Raw genomic sequence first — 18,822 nt, forward strand, 5'->3', positions numbered from 1 at the left:
TGATCTCGTACTTTGCCCCATGCGTGACAAAGTTCTGTCCTTTCATCCATCTGATCTGGGTCGGTCCCCACACAATTTGGTACCAGTCCTCCTTTCATCTTTACTTTTCTTCCACGCTCTTCGACTGCTCTGGAACCCTTTGGCCTATCTTTTGATTGTCCTTTGTGTGTCTTTTTGGGGCACCGTGCGGAGATACGCCCTTGTTCTCCACTCCTCTTTGAGATACTCGGATTTCTGTTCCTCTGTCAGTCGGGGACGTGCCTCCTCCTTGTTTCTGAAACTTCCCTCTTGCTCTGTTATCATTGGTCGAATTTTGTCCTGTCCTTGGTGTCAAAACTTGATGAGTTGGATACATCATTTTCCTTGAATGCATAACAAACCCTTCCGTACCATGTCCCATGAGTTGCTGTATGGACGGGGACTTCTGTTATAACCGGCATGTACACTGTAGAGGGCGATACTAATTCAGTTACCTGTTAATTTTACACAGAGCATCGAGAAGAAAAGAGAACACAGATGCATCCAACGACTAGAATGCCACTGCGCACACGAAGACCGACACCTTGTAGGCCCTAAAGACTGGCGCCCCCTTTCGGTATTTCTTTATTCAATTAAGAACAAACGATCCAGACATGTAGATCAAAGTCTCACAAAGCTGTCCAAACCTGGCGAGGGCTGAAATTGTAGGTTTTTGACCCAATTTTGGCAGCATAACGATGCCAAAACCCTTGGAGGTCAAAAGCACATGTCTAGGACAGATTTTGTCACGAGGACGTGGCAATTGCTAACCTTAGTTGTTGGTTTCTTTTCCTCGATTTTTGTTTAATTTTTGGGATCCTCTTTTTGAAGTTGCAAATGGCCGGACATTGAATGGCCAGTGTGAAATGGCCGACGGTCGAGAGTTTCACCCGCAGACGGGAAGGCCTTGTCGCCACGAGTTGGTCGGGCCGACTGGCCGTGGAATCCAAGCAATAAAAGTATGTCTAGGCTCTACTCTAAGTTTGAAGAGAAGATCACCCCGATAAGTGAACTACATTGCATTTTTGGATGTGGTCCCAGTGGTGATAGATAGGTCAAATGACCAGTAGAAGTGCCATGGAAGCATCTCCTAAAATTTAGGGAATTGCTATTTTGGGCCATGAAATCTGTTCGCATCATTAGCTTCGGAATGATAAGAGGAACATTTTATTACTCTGCCGCTAAGTTAACTGAGAAACCGTTTGAGATATTTTTAGACCGGAAGTTGCAAAATGGGAAAACCATGCATGAGTGCCATTTGGCACATTTTTTGGGCACTTTCCAGCTTGAGAGAGAGAGAGAGAGAGAGAGAGAGAGAGAGAGAGAGAAGCATTAAAAATAAAATGTGGCCTTCATTTTCAGCCGTATGGTGGATTGTTGCAGATACCAAAGCTACTGTGTGCTTGCCTATCCTCTATGTACAGTGAAGTGCAAGAACGAGCCTTGCACAACATTCACTGCTCTCTCTCTCCCCTCCGTGCAGTTATGTGATGCCCCACAAGAGGGCTCTTCATTTGACCTATGTACAGTTGTGTGGATTCATGCGCGATTGCCGAGGCAAGAGCCTCTTGCATAGGTATTGGATTAGCTAGTTGCTAATCCCCCGCAGGTACAGGTGAATTTGGAGAGGTTTCATGTGAGAAATCTCGTCCGGTTCCGAGGGCATTTAGCCCTACAGGTGCGGGAGCTCGAGGACTTGCTACGGATGCGGCCGGCTCGCAAAAAGGAGCCCAAAACAGGGAAATACAGCCTGCTGTCTATTTTTGCAGGTTTAGGGTTTCGGCTCTAAACGGCCCCTAATACCCCTAGGCTGTCCGGGGCCGCGAGGGGACCGCTGTGCGAGCGATCTGGCGCATTTTCAGGGCAGAAAACAGAAGTGTTCGTATGCGTTGAGAAATTCACTTTTTGCGTGGGGATACTGTCTGTGAGGTGTCCTAGTATGGTTATGCTACCGAAATCGGGCCAAAACGGGTCATTTTTAGCCCGGATTATGCGGGGCAGCTTGTACAAAATCACAGGTTTTATTCCCTCTTTGAATACAATAAAGAAATACCGAAAGGGGTGCTAGTCTTTGGGGCCAATAGGTTTTGGTTCCTGGTTGGTAGCGCTCCGGCTTCCAAGCTGTGTGTGTTGAAGTGTCAATTCCCGTTACAGGTTTTATCTGCTAAGTTTCTCTGTGTATTAAAGTTTTAAGTAAAGTTTCGGGTGAAAGCCAAAGTCTACCGCCCTACAGGCTGGTTTCAGATTCCCTCGCAATTTAGAAGCTTTTTGGCGAGCTGCAACAGAATTTCAGTATGCTGTAATTCCTTGTTTTGCTACTGCCAGGTGTCCAAAGCCTTGTCTAAGTATGCCAAGGCCTTCCCGAGGCTCCCCTAGTGTTCTCTTGCAGTTTAGATGCAAAATCCTAAACCTGCAGAAAAACACAACAGACGTCTACGCGTGTCCCAAGGGGCTCCCGCACACAATGGGACAGTCCCTAGGTGATTTGGACAAGTTTTCACGCGAGGAAACTCTCCAAATTCGCAATCTTTCATGATGGAACTGTCCGAACTCTCAGAAGAGGATGAATCCTCCTCAAAATTGTTAGAAAATTTCCGGGATCTTTGTGAGATCTACTTTTCTTGGCCTTCTTCTTGCTCTTTCCATGTCTTTGGTTCTTTCTTTGTTTCTTGCCCTTTCTGTCTTCATCACTGGAATCAAAAGAGGAAGAACTGTCGGAACTATCAGAAGAAGATGAGGACGAACTGGACACACCCTCGAAGCATACGTGCTTCTTTTTTTTTCTTGCATTTGCAAAAGAAGACTGGCGACCCAAGTAACCATGGTAGTCTGCTCCTTTGCTGCGTCTCTTCGAATGCTTCGTGACCCCCAGAAGTTGGTTGACTCGTCTTTCGACAACCTCGTCGGGTTCATCTTTGGTGAACATCCGTGGAACAAGAGATTTCTTCAGTGCCGACTTTAATGGTGAATCAATGGCCGTACACCATCGGGAATGCATCTCAGAATCGGGCGCTGGGTCAAAAATTTCGCATATTGGGGATCCTTCAAATACTGGAGTATCTGCTTCGCACAAACATCAACTTGTTGTTAACGTTACATCGCAAGTCGTTCGTATTCTTTGTCTACTGCTCCATTGGAATTTTCTGTGCTTTCACCTGATCTAGAATTGTTGGGTGGGTTCGTCTAATTCTTGCGGGATTCCTCACCTGAATCCACGTATGTCGCTGTTAAAAGGGATCCGATTTTCCCTATGGAAGGAAAAATCGATTGAGCTCTGATACCACTGTAACTGACTTGGGCACCCCAAGTCAGAAATCTGGCATGCCACATGAGAGAATCACTTAAAAACACTTCACAAACTTAGTCACAATTCACTTGAGTCGGCATGGCCCGGGGTAGTTCCATGCCCAAAGATATTGCCCCAAAGACTGGCGCCCCTGTCGGTGTTTATTTTTGTATTAATGCTTGAACAAAGTTACGAGGTCCGAGGGTCCTCTCTGTTCTGTTGCTCGTCAGCAAAACTGAGCCAGAGAGTGGCCTTGGGTTCATATTTAAAGGCCCTTTGGGCTCTCAAAAAGCAGTACATGAAAAGCTTTAAATTCAAAAGCTTCTAGTCCCAAAAGCTGGCGCTAAATCTTGCCAGCGCAATTCGTGGAGCTGCCACGTCATCAGTCAACGTGAAACGCGGAGCATTCGTACAATAATACAGTAACAGCTGCCAGGGCAGCGTGTTCTACACGATCTCTCTCTCTCTCTCTCTCTCTCTCTCTCTCTCTCTCTCTTTATGACTCTAGTGTCCCCAAGACCCCATCGACGAGACCCTATAACTTTTACTTCTTGTTAGATTCCGGGTGGACATGCCACGTAATAATTTTGTGACAGTGTCTAAGGATGTCCAACGAATAGTCCCGATCCTCTGATGGAGCCTCCGTCGATGTCGTGGAGGCCCTCGTAGATGTGGCCATCTAGCTATCCCAAGCTCAATGGCTCTGTCAATCGATATACCTCTGGTATAGGTGGACTTTGAAGTTTGTTGTGAAGCTTGCTTATATGACTGCCAAGTCTTTGCTCTAAAGAAGTGAGTGATCTCCCTTTGTGAATGTCTCCATAGTCTAATCTCCTCAAGAGACTCTCCTTGAGTGTGCAGCTCTAGCAAAAACAACCTGAGGTATCTCTGATCCCGATATGTCATGACTCTAGCCAATGGTTCAAAGCCCTTTTGAATAGATAGTGAAAGCGGCCTCGTATCTCATAGTACACTGGACAATGACATATGTGATGTAACTCTCTGTCTCTGACTCTATATGACACAATTGGCAAATCCTTGCCTCTGCTGGTACTCTCCTAAATCTATCAGTCTCAATCTCTAGCTGATGCCATGATGTGCGCATCTGATCAATAGCACATCGTACCCCATGGGATAAATGAGTGTCCATATAGGCAGGTTTGATCACTCCTTCCTTTGTGAGCTGGAGAAAGTGCTCTCTGTAGAAAGCCATCTGTGTGCTAAGCTCTCATGTCAGATTTGTCCATGTCTTCCTGGTGTCTAGTTGAATCAAATTGTGTCTGATGAGGCAGGTAATGTTGGTCCGTGTGAGGGACAAGGAGGGTGCATCTAGGGGGATAGTCTGCCCATGTAGCTGAAACCAGGATGTCATGTGTGCAGACCAACAAGATGCATCTCCCTGTGAGGCAAGCTGTCAAGAAGACTCCAAAGCTAGGCGAACATATCTATCTTTGGGGAGATCCCAGATACTGTGTATAAAATAGACGGATCTGGTAAGTGCCTCTGTGACTGGCTCTTACGGCACCTGCCATCTCAGAAGCTCGAGCTGCATCTTCTCTTCATCTCTCCTCCAACAGTGCAGTTCATCCCACGGACGTCCTATTGTTTTTGTTTTTCTTTGACTGATTTTGTATGTTTGTGTGTGCACGCTCTATCACAACTTGCTCTCTAGTGTGTGATTTTGTGGATTAGGTGTGTCTGTTGAGTGGGCGTGGGAGCTTGTTTTGATAGTGGGTTTTGTCTATGTTTTGTGAGTGTTCTGTCCTTTTTTTTTTGTTTTTTCTTTCAGCTTCTCTTTTGTTTGTTGTTTGCCGGCTTCGAGAGCGTGTTTTGAATGGGATTTTTCTTCCAACCCTTTCTACCAAGTCTTCTGCAATTGGATATTTTTTGGTTGGCCCCCGACTTTCTTTTACTCTCTCATTGGAGAGATAACCTCGGCAACAAGAGCCACCTTCAGCAAGTGGACTGGCTTCTATAGAGCCAGAGTCCTCCTAGGCAGCTCTAGCTCTGTTTGTTCATCCTTTTGAGCTCCCTTGGCAGATTTCCTGGTGATGCCAGGTCCTTCTTCCCTCTTATCTTTGTCATCAACTGCCACCCTTCTATTCTTCCTCAGTCTTATGGTTGCATATGGTACTAGTTGGTGGCTTGAGCAGCTATCTTCGGGCAGCCAATTTCATTTATCACAGGCTGCTGGTGCCCTTCTTCTCCTCTTGGGCTTTTGGAGCAAAGATGTAGAGAGTAATTCTGCTGGGAAGTGCCTATCTTTCAGAGACAACGGCCACCCTCTCTCTTCTCTAGGTGGCTAAGGTACTTTTTTACTCTCTTTAGGAGATGGTTTGTCCCTTGGCCTTTTTTTCAGCTCATGAAGTTTATACAGTTTATGCACATGTGGCTCAGTTGTATCAAATTTCACCAGATTTTGCCTTTGGGCTTGCTTTGTAATCAGTGTTGTACTTGCTCTCAGAATCGGCACCCATTTGGGCGTATTGAGGGATTTTCAAGCAATAGAAATCAGCTCCTTTTTGTTTTAGAGGAGCGAGAGAAGAAGGAAAGAAAGAAAGACTTTATTAAGGACAAGCCCCACACATCATCATTTTACTATCATATAATTACCATATGTATGGGGTATGTGTGAGTTTAGTGAGATGGATGGATGGGTGGCCTCCATTTTTTGGTGGCCGGTAGTGGAATTCTCTTATTATGGCTTTTTCTCCTCTGTAGACTATTCTTCCTAGCTTCTCATACTTTTGCTGGTTCCCTTACTCTGTTCTCACTTATGTCACAATGTTTTTCTTGCTTCTCTTTGACTTCAATGAATATGGGCTCCCCTAGATCGACAATAGGGACGGCTCTGGTTAGGCTATCTCTGAGAAAATCAATTTCAGCATGTGGTTTGGAATGTCCTCTTCTGGCCCTACTTTTTTACCCAATCATAGACTCATAGTCCACCCACTCTGATGTAATTCTGCACACTCTCTACTTTCTCTCTCTTTAATTGCCGCTAACTCTTCTTTTACTATTGTTGAAGAGTTTATCTGAAGAGTTTATCTTCAGTGGTTGTATATTATCTGTTCGAGTTGTATCAGCATCTTGGGTTTCCTCGTTGACTTGCTTACAGCTCTCCATGGCTTGCAACTAATCTTCGATGAGAGTGATCCTCTCCTCCTTGCTGACAATATCTGTGTTGGAATTAGGGTTGCAGAGAAATGCACACAGCTTGGAGAAGACGAAGGAAGCTCAAGGCACACAATAGAGAGTGTGTTACTTAGTGTGCAATGGAAAGATAGATAGCCCTAGAGTGATGGGCGTATATACAATGCTATGGGGAAAAAACCTCCTAAAGAGGGAAAAAATGCCCCGGCGGTCCTAGTGTGTTCACACACATCACTACCACATGTATATGGTAACAAATCCCCTTTGGAGTGATGCGGTGAACGAGAGCTGGCACACGAGTAAAGGGAAGTGCCATGCCCTAAGGACATGATCAATCCACAAAGGGGAGTAAGCCCAAAGCTTTGCGGAAAGCTTCAAGCTTCTCACGAGACAATGCCTTTGTGAAAAGATCTGCAAGGTTGTCCTGTGTTGGCACATGAGCCAAGTTGATCTTTCCTGCTGAGAGCCTCTCCCTGACATAGTGGTAATGCACCTCAATGTGCTTTGTGCGAGCGTGAAAAACTGGGTTCCTCGCAACTGCCAATGCGCTCTGACTGTAAGTGTAGATAGTGTTTGCAGTGTCCTGTCCAACACCCAAATCAGCCATAAGGCGTTTGAGCCATACACACTCAACCGTAGCTGTGAAGATTGCCCCGTACTCAGCCTCACAACTCGAAGTGGCCACAGTAGGTTGCTTCTTGCTCAACCATGATATACACGAATTGCCAAGCATGAAACAAAAACCACTTGTGGACACTCGCGTGTCAAAACAACCAGCCCAATCTGAGTCCGAAAAAGCATGTAAGTCTGGTGGCAATGATCCCCCCTTGGGATAAAACAAGCCAAGATGTAAAGTGCCACTAAGGTAGCAGAAAATCCTCTTGACAGCTTGCCAATGCTTAGACCCTGGGCTATGCATAAATCTGATGACGTGTGAGATTGCAAACTAAATATCTGGGCTCGTGTTGCATACATAAATGAGGCAGCCGACAGCAGTTTGGTAAAGAGTGACATCAGCAGGATCGCTAGCATCATGTAGACTCAACTTCAAACCTGTTTCCATGGGAGTGTCAATAGGTCTCAAGTTTGAACTTACATAGCAATGTCTCTATGTAACTTTTCTAACACAAGGCAATACCACCATCGCACTGCTTAAACTGTATACCCAAGTAATGATGCAACAGTCCCAAATCTTTCATCTTGAAAGTAGCATTCAAATCACCTTAAATTCAGCAATATGTCTCTCATTTGGTCTAGTGATCAGCAAATCATCGACATAAAGAACCACAATGAGAAGTACATCACTCTCACGCTTTACATACAATGTGCTTTCTGTTGGATTGTTATGAAAGCCTCGTTTAACCAAATGAGTGTCAGCTTCCTCATACCAAGCACGAGGAGATTGCTTCAACCCATACAAAGCCTTCTTACATTTGCACACTTTGTCCTCTTGTCCTTTTATGACGAAATCGCGAGGCTGTGTTACATAACCTTCCTCAAATATGTCACCATTCAAGAAAGCAGTAACAATGTCTGATTGATGTACATCCCAACCAAAAATGAGCTGGCAATGCACATAGAAAACGCACAGTAGTCATACGACAAGTGGGAGCAAAAGTCTCTTCATAATCTATGCCTTTTTGTTGTACATAACCCTTTGCAACAAGTTGAGCCATATGGCGATCAATCTCACCATCAGGCTTGCGTTTCAACTTGTAAACCCACTTCGTACCAATGGCCTTTTTGCCAGGAGGCAAATCACATAAAGTCCATGTGTCATTTTCTATAAGTGCATCGTATTCTGATTGCATGGCAGCCATCCAATTTTCTGAATTGTGTGCTTCATCAAAAGAAAGAGGCTCCTCAACATCATGTAAGCTAGACACAGCCAAAGCATAACAATCTGATGCATAAGATGCATGGCGAGAGCCTGAATGAGTACGACTAGACAAAGGTGCATCCAATTTACTGTCACGCAAAGTGTGCACCAACCATTTTGGCATACCTCTAGCCTGCTCATTTTCGGCCCTTTCCTCATCAAGTACATCATGTACATCTGCATGAGTAATAGGTTGATCTGTAACATTTTCAGAAACCCCCATAGGCTGTACATTTGCCTCATTGGAACTTACAGTCGTACTTCCACCACTGAAAAGAGGCAACAAAGTGTCATAAATGTCCTGTGAGCTTACATTACTGTCTCTAGTACACGACAGCAAGGGCTGAACAGAATCATTGATAAACACTACATCCCGTGAAACCAGAATACGCTTTGTTTGCGGATGATATAACCTGTAACCTTTGCTTTCAGCACTATAACCAACAAAAATACATTTGACAGCCTTATCATCCAATTTTCTGCACTGTGTTTGTGGCACCAAAGCATATGCCAAACAACCAAAAACACGCATGTGCTCAATAGAAGGCTTTCTATCATGCCATGATTCATATGGAGTAATAGACTGCAAAGCTTTCATAGGACACCTGTTAAGTACAAGTGGCACACATGATAGCCTCAAGCCAAAAAGAATGCGGCAAAGCTTGACTTTTGACCATACATCGTGCCATTTCCGTCGGTGACCTGTTTTTCCTCTCAGCAACACCATTTTGCTGAGGTGTATAAGGCACTGTACATTGGTGTTTTATCCCACGACTAGCCAGAAATGCATTAAATTCATGAGACATATACTCCCCCCCTCGATCGGAACGGAGGGTGCCCATAGTACATTTCGAGACATTTTCAGCCATAGCCAAAAATTGTTTGAAGCACATAAAAACTTCGGACTTCGCTTTAAGCGGAAATACCCATGCATGCCTGGAGTAATCATATATGAAAGTCACGAAGTAAAGGTAATTGCCCAAGGACGGAGTTTGCATGGGTCCACAAACATCACTATGCACAAGCTGCAACCTGCATGTGGCCCGAACTGAACTATCCTTTGGAAACTTAGAACGCTGCATCTTACCCAAAATACAGCCTTCACAAACATGTTTGACAGGTGCTTCAAGAGGCGGCAAAGAAGCAACCATATCAGATTTCTGCAAAGACCGCAAACTGGCAAAATTCAAATGACCAAAACGTGCATGCCAAAGTTTTGCATCTGAAGTAGCCCTTGAATCTGCAACAGCATTTGCAAAATTTTGTCCACACTTGTCATACAACGTGAGCTTATACAGCCCACGGCACAAAAGGCCAGATGCAACAATTTCATCACCAAAACTGAGATCATGAACTGTACATCTGTGATCCACAAATTTGAATACAAGTCCAAGTCTAGCAAGTGCGGATAAGACAAGAGATTCTTCTTGATCCCAGGTACATAAAGTGCATCAACAAGTTGAAAGAACTGCCATTTGCAGCAGTAAGCACAATCTTTCCAACTCCTTGAACCGGATAAGAGGCATTGTTGGCACAAGTGACTGAATTCCCATGAGGGACAGACTCGAGAGAGGTGAACAATTCACGATGTGAGGTAATGTGCTTTGTAGCACCACTGTCGAAATACCGCACATGTGAATCTTCAGCAACTGACAGGCATGCATCATGGACAATAGGATTGTAAGTGCACTCTGCGCTAAAAGCCCATTCTGCATCAACATCAGCATCACAGTCTCCTTTCACAGACGACTCAACAATGGCTGCATTTGTAGTGGAACCAGCATTTGCAGTGGAACCACCCTCTTTCTTCTTAGCCTCTTTGGCCTTCAACTTAGGACACGACTTGATCAAGTGATCATTAGCTTTACAATAATGGCAACGCATCTTCTTTTTGCCCTTATCACCAGAATTGCTAGACGAAGTGCTGCCAGCAGAAGCATTGGGAATAGAAGTTTTGCCACTCGCAGCAGAACCATAAGAAGTGGTTGCATTGCTGTTACCACCCTTTCTATGAGAAGCAATAAAAGCCTGTTCAACTGCACGCTGCAATTTCAGCCTCATTGCGACTTGCATAAAGACCAGCGAAAATATCCCAAGCCTGTTTTGCAGATTTTGTTGAACGGATGTGAGGAACAATGGTGCGCTTCATAGACAACGCAATCAATGCATGAGCCTGCGCATCCTTTACATCCCAACGAGCTTGCTCTGCCGTAGGCAAAACAAATCTAATAGCAGCAATCCTTGCAGCAAGACCTGCAACATCCTCAACATCGCCTACATCATGAAAACCAGGACGTACATCAATGCCCTGCACAATGTTCCAAACGCCCTTTGACACAAGAACATGTTGCATCATATAAGCCCACATAGGTTAGTTATCCCCATCCAACGTGTCCTCAGCAGCAGCAAACATCTTGAAGACATCTGTGTTGTTGTCAGCCATGGTAAATGCTTCACCTGATGTGAAAACTGCCCGAAAATAGGAGAAACGGAGTGGGAACAACACGTGCTATATAGCACAAACCGTAGAAGACTATGAGACACATGTTATGTAGAAAACGACATTGACAGAAATTTTGCACAAAATGACGAAATTGCCTGTGTAGACCTGCCTATAGTGGAAACGGAGGCCGAAATGAGCCCGTATCGGAAATCTGAGCAGACTCAGCTCTACGAGCTATCCCGAAATTTTTATCGACCTGGGAATGCTTGCCAAAGCTCATTGAAATTGGAGAAAGTGAGCAGGCGTGTGCTGGAGCAGGTGGCGACTAAGCCCGGGAGGACGCAACCTGCTCTGATACCAATTGTTGGAATTAGGGTTGTAGAGAAATGAACACAGCTTGGAGAAGACGAAGGAAGCTCAAGGCACACAATAGAGAGTGTGTTACTTAGTGTGCAATGGAAAGATAGGTAGCCCTAGAGTGATGGGCGTATATACAATGCTCGGGAGAAAAAACCTCCTAAAGAGGGGAAAAATTCCCCGGCGGTCCTAGTGTGTTCACACACATCACTACCACATGTATATGGTAACAATCTGTGTTCAAGTTTGCCACTTCCTATTAAAATTTCTTGAATTCAGAAGTAATTACGTCTCCCATGGGGTTTGCTTGACCAAGGGTGATTTAACAGTATGTGTGCTAGGGGTCAGTGCGGGTTGCAAAGCTTTGTCGGATTTCACTCTTGCTGGGCTTGGCTATGAGAGAGATTGCACGTTGCCCTAACCTGCGTACTCTCTCCTCAGGTAGGGGGAGATGTGCAGATCTGCTTCCTCGACTAGAACATCAGAAGCTGGGTCGAAACCATGGTGCCATTGTTGAAAATGAGCCTTGGTTGCTCGGATGGCCAGGGGCTCATTGAAATGACCTTGGTCGCCATCATAGGAGTCTCAAACTTGATTTGGTAGTAACCACGCTTAGGAACTATACGTTAATGATCTTTCCCACCTTCTAGAGAAGGCGGGCTTGGGGGAGATCGTTCACCTCGTTCTGCTAGGTCGGGTGCCGATAATCTTGTAGATGATAGAGGTGGCTTGAAAGCGCTCCACCTCAGCTGCAAGGCTCACTTGCTCCGTTGGCAAGAGAGCAAGTCAGATGGTGGGCTCTGTGGGTGATTTAGGCGATGGGGCTTCATCTGAGTCCCTCTGAGCCTGAAGAAGAGCCTCCATTCGTGTCTACTACTGTTGGGAGAGAGGTGGTAGGCGATTTCTTACTGCTGCAAACCCACCATGCGGGAATGGTACGGAAGCAGGAGAATAGTAGCACGAAGGGCGGGGAGGGAGCAGGGCGGGTGGAAGGGTGGGGAAACAGTGTGTGCAAACGAGGGAAAGGAGGGAGCGAAAGCAAGGGAAGCGGGAGGGGGGCAGCTAGGGCAAGCGAGAGGGAGAGGGGAGGGGATGGGGGGGGGTAAGACAGCAATGGTAGGGGAAGCATGGTTACGCGGAACGGGAAATCGGAACGGGGAACGGCAATATGCATGAAATGCCATTCCCTGTTTCGGATTCTCACGTTTGAAACACGGAACGGGGATCTGGAACGAGAAATTGGGATGGGAACGGGGACCTGAAAATGGCCATTCCTTGTAACTATGAGGGGAAGGTGATGGCGAGGCAGCAGCAACCCACTTTCTCTTCCTTCTCAATTGACTTAGAGATTTCTTTCCTTTAGCTTATAAACAGAGGAAGTTCTAAAAATTTTCTGTGAAATTTATAGAGGTCTAAAGGGCTATTTTCTTACTTCTGCAGAGGCCGGAAAAGATGAGCTTGCAGTTCAGCTGAAGTTTGCTCTTCCTGGAAGAGAGCGACAATTTTCCGTACTTAATGGGCTTAAGGTGAATGCATGCAAATCTTTCCTCATCATATTTTTTTCTGACAAAGCTTATCAAAGTCTCGTCTGTATAAACTCGTTAAGCATTTTGATTACAGGAAATTTGCGAAAGTGCAAACCTGGCATGCATACACGATTCGGCAAGACCTTTAGTTCTGGAAAGGGATATCCGCAAAGTAGGTATAATCTTTCTTCAGCTTTATGCTTGTATGTATTTCCGTGCACGAGCGTGCGCACGCGCGCGCACACACACACACACACACACACACACACACACACACACACACACACACACACACACACACACACAAACCTGCATGTCTTTGTGCATACATATATGTTGTGTTGTGCATGGGTGGGGTGTATAATATGTTCATTAAATGCCCTGGTGTTCTTTTCGACTATACTGTTATGTAACAGATAAACTGTTTCTGGGTTGCTTGTGGCAGGTTATTTCTGATGCTTATATTCATGGTGCAGCAGTTCTTGGAGTACCTGTTAAAGGCACTATCAAGCAGGTGATGGTCAACATCCCTCTTTCATATATAGTGCTTTACATTGAATGTTATTTTGATCAAGTATCAAAAGGGTAGGGAACACGGTGAAACTTTTTCTCATGAAATTTAATGTTTATTTGTGAAATTTTTTTGGGTTGTTTTAGTTATTTTGTTAGCTGTATGTAAATATTTGCTAACTGGGAAGAGCGATTGAAGATGGAGCATGTCAGCCAAACATTGCGTGGGAATTTTTTCTGAAACGAGATTTGTTATCAACTAGCTTTAGGGACGAATCAATGGACAAAAGCTGCATGTTTGTGTGTGTCATGCATATCAAGAACATCTACTAACATTGGGGAGTGTGTGTTATGTGACCCATCTATTGGCTGGCAAGCTTTAGTGCAAGCATGCTTTACCATGAAGACGGTGCCCGTTCTAGGGATCTCTCCGTTTAATATGGTTTTAATCGTTGGCAGAGATACCTCCATGTTTTTGCAAGTGAGAGATGGCAACGAGCGTCCTCTTACTGGTCAATTCACTAATCGAGGAGTCGCTTTAGTTACATTGAATGATGTGCTTCTCTCTCTCTCTCTCTCTCTCTCTCTCTCTCTACACATGAGCTGGGTATGAAGATGACTTTCTATAGAGAGCATCTTCTCCAACTCACGGAGGATGGTTTTGTGATCGGACCAGGATACATGGACACTCAACATCCCACGGGATACGATGTGCTATTGGTCAGATACGCACATCCTCACATCAGCTAGAGATCGAGACAGGCAGATTTAGAGGAGTACCCGTTGAGTCTAGGATTTGTCAGGTGTGCCAGATAGAGCCAGGGACAGAGCTACATTACATGTGTCACTGCCCAGTACTATGAGATACGAGGCCGCTTTCACTGTCTATTTCGAGAGGGTTTTGGGCCACTTTCTAGAGTCATGAGATACCAGGATCATAGATGCCTCGGATTATACTTACTGGAGATTCGCAAACACAGAGAGGACCTCTTGAAGAGGGGCACAATGAGAGAGATCCAGCAACAGCGGAAGATTACAGATTTCTTTCAGTCACAAACAAAGGAGTCCGAGCAGCCCCAACAACATAACAACACCAGAGGCACCAGAGGCATACTGCTTGATCGGGTGATAGAGTTGGGGCGGTTCCGTCGCCCACGGATGAGGGGGCTCTCTTGACATAGACACAGGTTGTGACAGAGGATCCATACCATACTGGTGCGACATAGGAGCCGTCCCGACAGAGTGCCTACCCTGGAGGACATTGAATCTCTATAGCCTTTTGGATACTGATGTATTATGTATATGATGCCTCGACTGTCAGAGAGCCCCATTGTATAAGCTCGCCCTTTGTATTCCCTTTGTATCAGCTTTCACCCCACCCCTACCCACTATTTTCTTTTCAGTTCTTTGTACTTTTTGTACCAAGACTAGGTATTAGATTCACCACGTGTAACCTTTTGGTCTCATAGGTCATTTTGGCCTTTTGAAAACGTTAATAATACATTTCATTTCATCTCTCTCTCTCTCTCTCTCTCTCTCTCTCTCTCTCTCTCTCTCTCTCTCTCTCTCTCTCTCTCTCTCTCTCTGTATCTCTTTTAATCCATCTTTGTATCAGCTAACCCATTATATCAGCCCTCACCCCATGACCTCTCCCCACCTATTTTGTCAGTTTCAGTTTTTCAGTTCTTACTTTTTTTATTCAGACACTGTATCACTTTTTGTCTCATAGGGCACTTTGGCCTCTTGAAGACGTTAATATAACATTTCATTTCATTTCATTTTCATTTCATTTCTCTCTCGGCGGGGGGTGTCAGACGCAGATGCCTACCTTCTTTCAAAGATCTGCTCCACCTCCGCCCCCCACACATAAGGGAGTCGCTATCTAGAGGATGGAGACGCTTTGGGCTAGCAAGAGGGAGAGCACCTGGTTTTCGGACACGTCTTCTCGCTACCAGCGAGAAATGACAAATATTCGAGACCAGCTCTATTAAGAGACTGCAGAGCGCTTGGCCAGGCTCGGATCAGGTCCATGCATATTCTTAAAGGAGTTGCTCACCCCCCCCTTCATTGATGTACACCATTCTACATCCCCTGTGTAGTACATGATGGAGTGATCTGAATTGGACATCATGCTTTTATACCCTATGCATATAGTCTTGCATTACGAGCCCCTAGCAGTAGAGCTCCAACCTCCATCCATAATGGTCATCACCTGCAGTATATGCCACACACCCTCCCCCCCGTATACTAGATTAGGTTATCAGTTAGTTTGAGTCTGCCTCATAGGGCGAGTTCGGTGTCTCAAAAATGTTAATGAAGCCTTCCTTTCTCTCTTGTGGCAAGCTAAGGTTTACCTTGGCAATTGTCACAAAGTAAAGTTTGATGTTGTTGTACTTCTCACATCCAAACACTCTTCCTAGTCTTCCAAAAGCACAAATTACCTACATCTCATGGCGGAACTTCAGGGAACCACGAACCCCAACACCTATCATTGACCTGCATGCTTGGCACACACATGGTGAGGGATTGTACCATGTTCCGTAGCAGCCACCCATACCACAACCACATGGGCCTCGGCCCATCACCACAAGCTTATTTACCCCTTGATGGTTAAGGAAGCTATACACCACCTTTGGCACGTGTGAGCACCTGACCACATGGATTTATAGGGTGAGCATCTTCTCTACGATGTGGACACATTTGCCCCTTTCATTGCACACCTCTTTAACAAGGCACTAGCAGAGGGTTTGCGTGTTGAGTGGACGATGCACACCTTTGTGCCGATCCACAAAGTAGGGGCAATGCTCGATCCGAGAAACTACGGGACGATCATGGTAGGCCATGTCTTCGTCAAACCATATGGAGTAGTGTTGGAGTAGGAGCTCAGTTTATACGTTGAACAAGAGGGGTTGAGATCACTAGGATAGGCAGGCTTTATGAGAGCTTTCTCTACCATTGACCATGTCTTTACTTTGAGATGTTTGATTGATAACCTCATGCAAGCCTAGGGGGTGGGCACACCACGTGTCTGATACTGCCGAGAATTTAGAAGGTACGTCTACCTCAAATACAGCAGGGCATGTGGCCATAGTAGCCATGGAATTTTGAAACGTGTTTCATAGATTTTGGGAGGTTTCAATCCATGTATGAGATGCGATCCAAAGGTTTTGTAAAAATCTTTAAGATATACATGGGTATTAAATGATCATGCACATTACACAACATGTCAAAGTGGGACATGAATTAGGTGTATTATGTGCTACTAAATTCATGGCTTACTTGAAACTTGAAACTTCAAATAAAATAGTAATGAACCACACAAGCGAGAATTTTGGTCTTCAAAGAAACACTAGTTTCCGAAACGTGAGGTTTCAGAAACGTTTCCCTAAGATCTTTTGTGGAAGAAATGGGTTCCTTGGTAACTATGCTCCCACCATTCTAGTATGACAGAGATGCATCACACATCCAGAGTCCTGAGGCAGGACCTTTGGCAACGCTGTATGCAAGAAACGTGGATATCAACTTGGTAGTCCCTCTTCCGAGATGCTATACTGTAGAGAGACACCCCCCCCCCCCCCCCCCCCCCCCCCCCCCCCCCCCCCCCCCCCCCCCCCCCCCCGCGTCCCCAAAAAGAAAATAAAAAACACCACAAAAAAAAAAACTTCTTTTAAAAGGAACATCTCAAGGGCACAACCTTAAGATAATATGTACAAAAGCTCATCATCACATAAGTGTGATCCCAAAAATGTCCCATAAATTATACATTAATGACCAAGACTTTTTCTTGGTAAAATCCTCTCAAATCTCCTAACATAAACATTCTTGAATCATTAATCATCCCAGTAAAGAAGGAACAATAGAATCCCCAGTAAGCCTAATGGGTTCAAGAGATGCAGGCGGTATCTTTGCCGAAGAAAATGGCATAGTAGAATCCTTAGGAACCCTAGTGGTAGGTGGAAACTTAGTCGAAGAAGGTGAAGCCTGTATAGTTGTAAGGTGCAGCAGAAGCGAATGTTGATATTGCTCAAGGTGAGTGCTCCGGACTGTGCTCAAGGGTTTCTTTTACTTACGGAAGGGAGAGCCTTCCGTTCCTCCAGAGAGAGAATGCAATGATCACAAACAAAGTGAATGCTACTGTGAATGAAGGTGGAGAGAGAGAGAGAGAGAGAGAGAGAGAGAGAGAGAGAGAGAGAGAGAGAGAGAGAGAGAAGAATACGACACCAGACGGTTCTCAAACCCTCCTCCAAGGGCCCCCCTCTGAGAGGTATTTGCTATAGATTGCACAAATCTGGTACAATGGTCTAGCTGCAATGGACTTGCCGACGATGTCGACGACGAGGACAGGCTGAAAACTGACAACGCTAGGGCTGAAATGCTGAAATCTGCAAAACGCTGACTTTCTGCTGATCTCTGACACTGTGTTGCCGAGGATGGCGATGACGATGACTCGACGATGATGCGCTGAAAACGCAGATGCTGAAAACAGCGGGCTGAAACTGTAAACGCTGGCTGACTCGATGGTATGGCGAGGATCTGCTGCGGGTAGGTGATATCTAGGTGCTTGGATATGCATGGCCTGCTCACAGGCTCACAAAGGTGCCAAAACACTTCCTAAGTTGACCTGAACCCTAGACCTGAGATAGCTTGTCCACATGCACATAGGGTTAGATGTACACGTGACATCCCCTCCCTTTCAAAGTGAGGTACTGGTACCGAGCTATATGGCGTTGAGGGAGTGCGCCAACAACTCCTGGAATCCTGTGAAAGAACTCTTCGCCGGCCCACTATGATGCGTCGGTCATGCAATACTTGAACTTCAGGAAGGTCTGCAATGCTTGCTTCTTTGGGCCGCGCCGAAAGCGACACAGTGATCTGTGGCGGCTTCAATGCTCCAACTGCGTTTATGGACGTGGGTCCACCCTCTTCAAGAATCTCCGAGGAGGAAAATTCCTGAAACCACTTATAACACAATCATAATCATACCCATTCCATGGAGAGTAACTGAAAAAATACTATTCTTTCTAAAAGACTGTGCATGCAATGTAGATGAACAAAGTGACGGAGTACCAAACGGTTCACCAAACATATGCAAAAAGTGAGATCGAGTCTTGACTTTTCGACCTAAACCTATCAACTGAGGCAAATCACAATGGAAATGCCGATGCTTTACGAACAATCTTGCTCGTGCTCTTTCTAAGACTGTGTCATGCCAAGACATGTAAAAGCGATTGACAAAACGGTCAATCGGAAAACAATGTGAATTTCTTGAATGCAAACTTTTTTCCTTTTCGAGAGTAATCCGCATACATCCATGCTCATCCATGAGTGAATCATGTGCATCGTACAATACGGCATGCCTATGAAAAGGGAACACGTAAAGACAATGACGAAAATACAAGAAACCGTCACAAATGAAAAACTCGAATAATGTGTGCTGACTAATCATGCAAACACACAATACTTTCTGAGTGATTTCTTTGGGCCTCAACTTGAGAGCCAACATCTGTCTTTCGTGACTGATCGGATCTACGATGAGGTCAGCTTCACTAGAAAAATTATCATCTAAACCATCATCCTTGCGAACATTCACATCTCTATCATGTAAAAAATGTGTGTCGTGCTTTGGAGAAGAAAGGACTGAGAGAGTCTC

The 18,822-nt window shown here is 45.2% G+C and overlaps 1 protein-coding gene across 1 annotated transcript in view; it reads left to right on the top strand.

Moving 5' to 3' along the window:
- Window positions 1-18,822, top strand: part of ISPD (Nucleotide-diphospho-sugar transferases superfamily protein) — a 119,828-nt gene that overhangs the window by 37,490 nt on the left and 63,516 nt on the right. Inside the window, exons 5-7 of the mRNA XM_086526522.1 lie at window positions 12,577-12,662; window positions 12,757-12,834; window positions 13,108-13,176. Of these exons, the coding sequence (XP_086382648.1) occupies window positions 12,577-12,662; window positions 12,757-12,834; window positions 13,108-13,176 (233 nt within the window). The remainder of the gene's footprint in view (window positions 1-12,576; window positions 12,663-12,756; window positions 12,835-13,107; window positions 13,177-18,822) is intronic.

This window comes from Adiantum capillus-veneris, chromosome 13, assembly GCF_014529385.1.
Source record: "Adiantum capillus-veneris isolate H3 chromosome 13, ASM1452938v2, whole genome shotgun sequence".
Lineage (NCBI taxonomy): Eukaryota > Viridiplantae > Streptophyta > Polypodiopsida > Polypodiales > Pteridaceae > Adiantum > Adiantum capillus-veneris.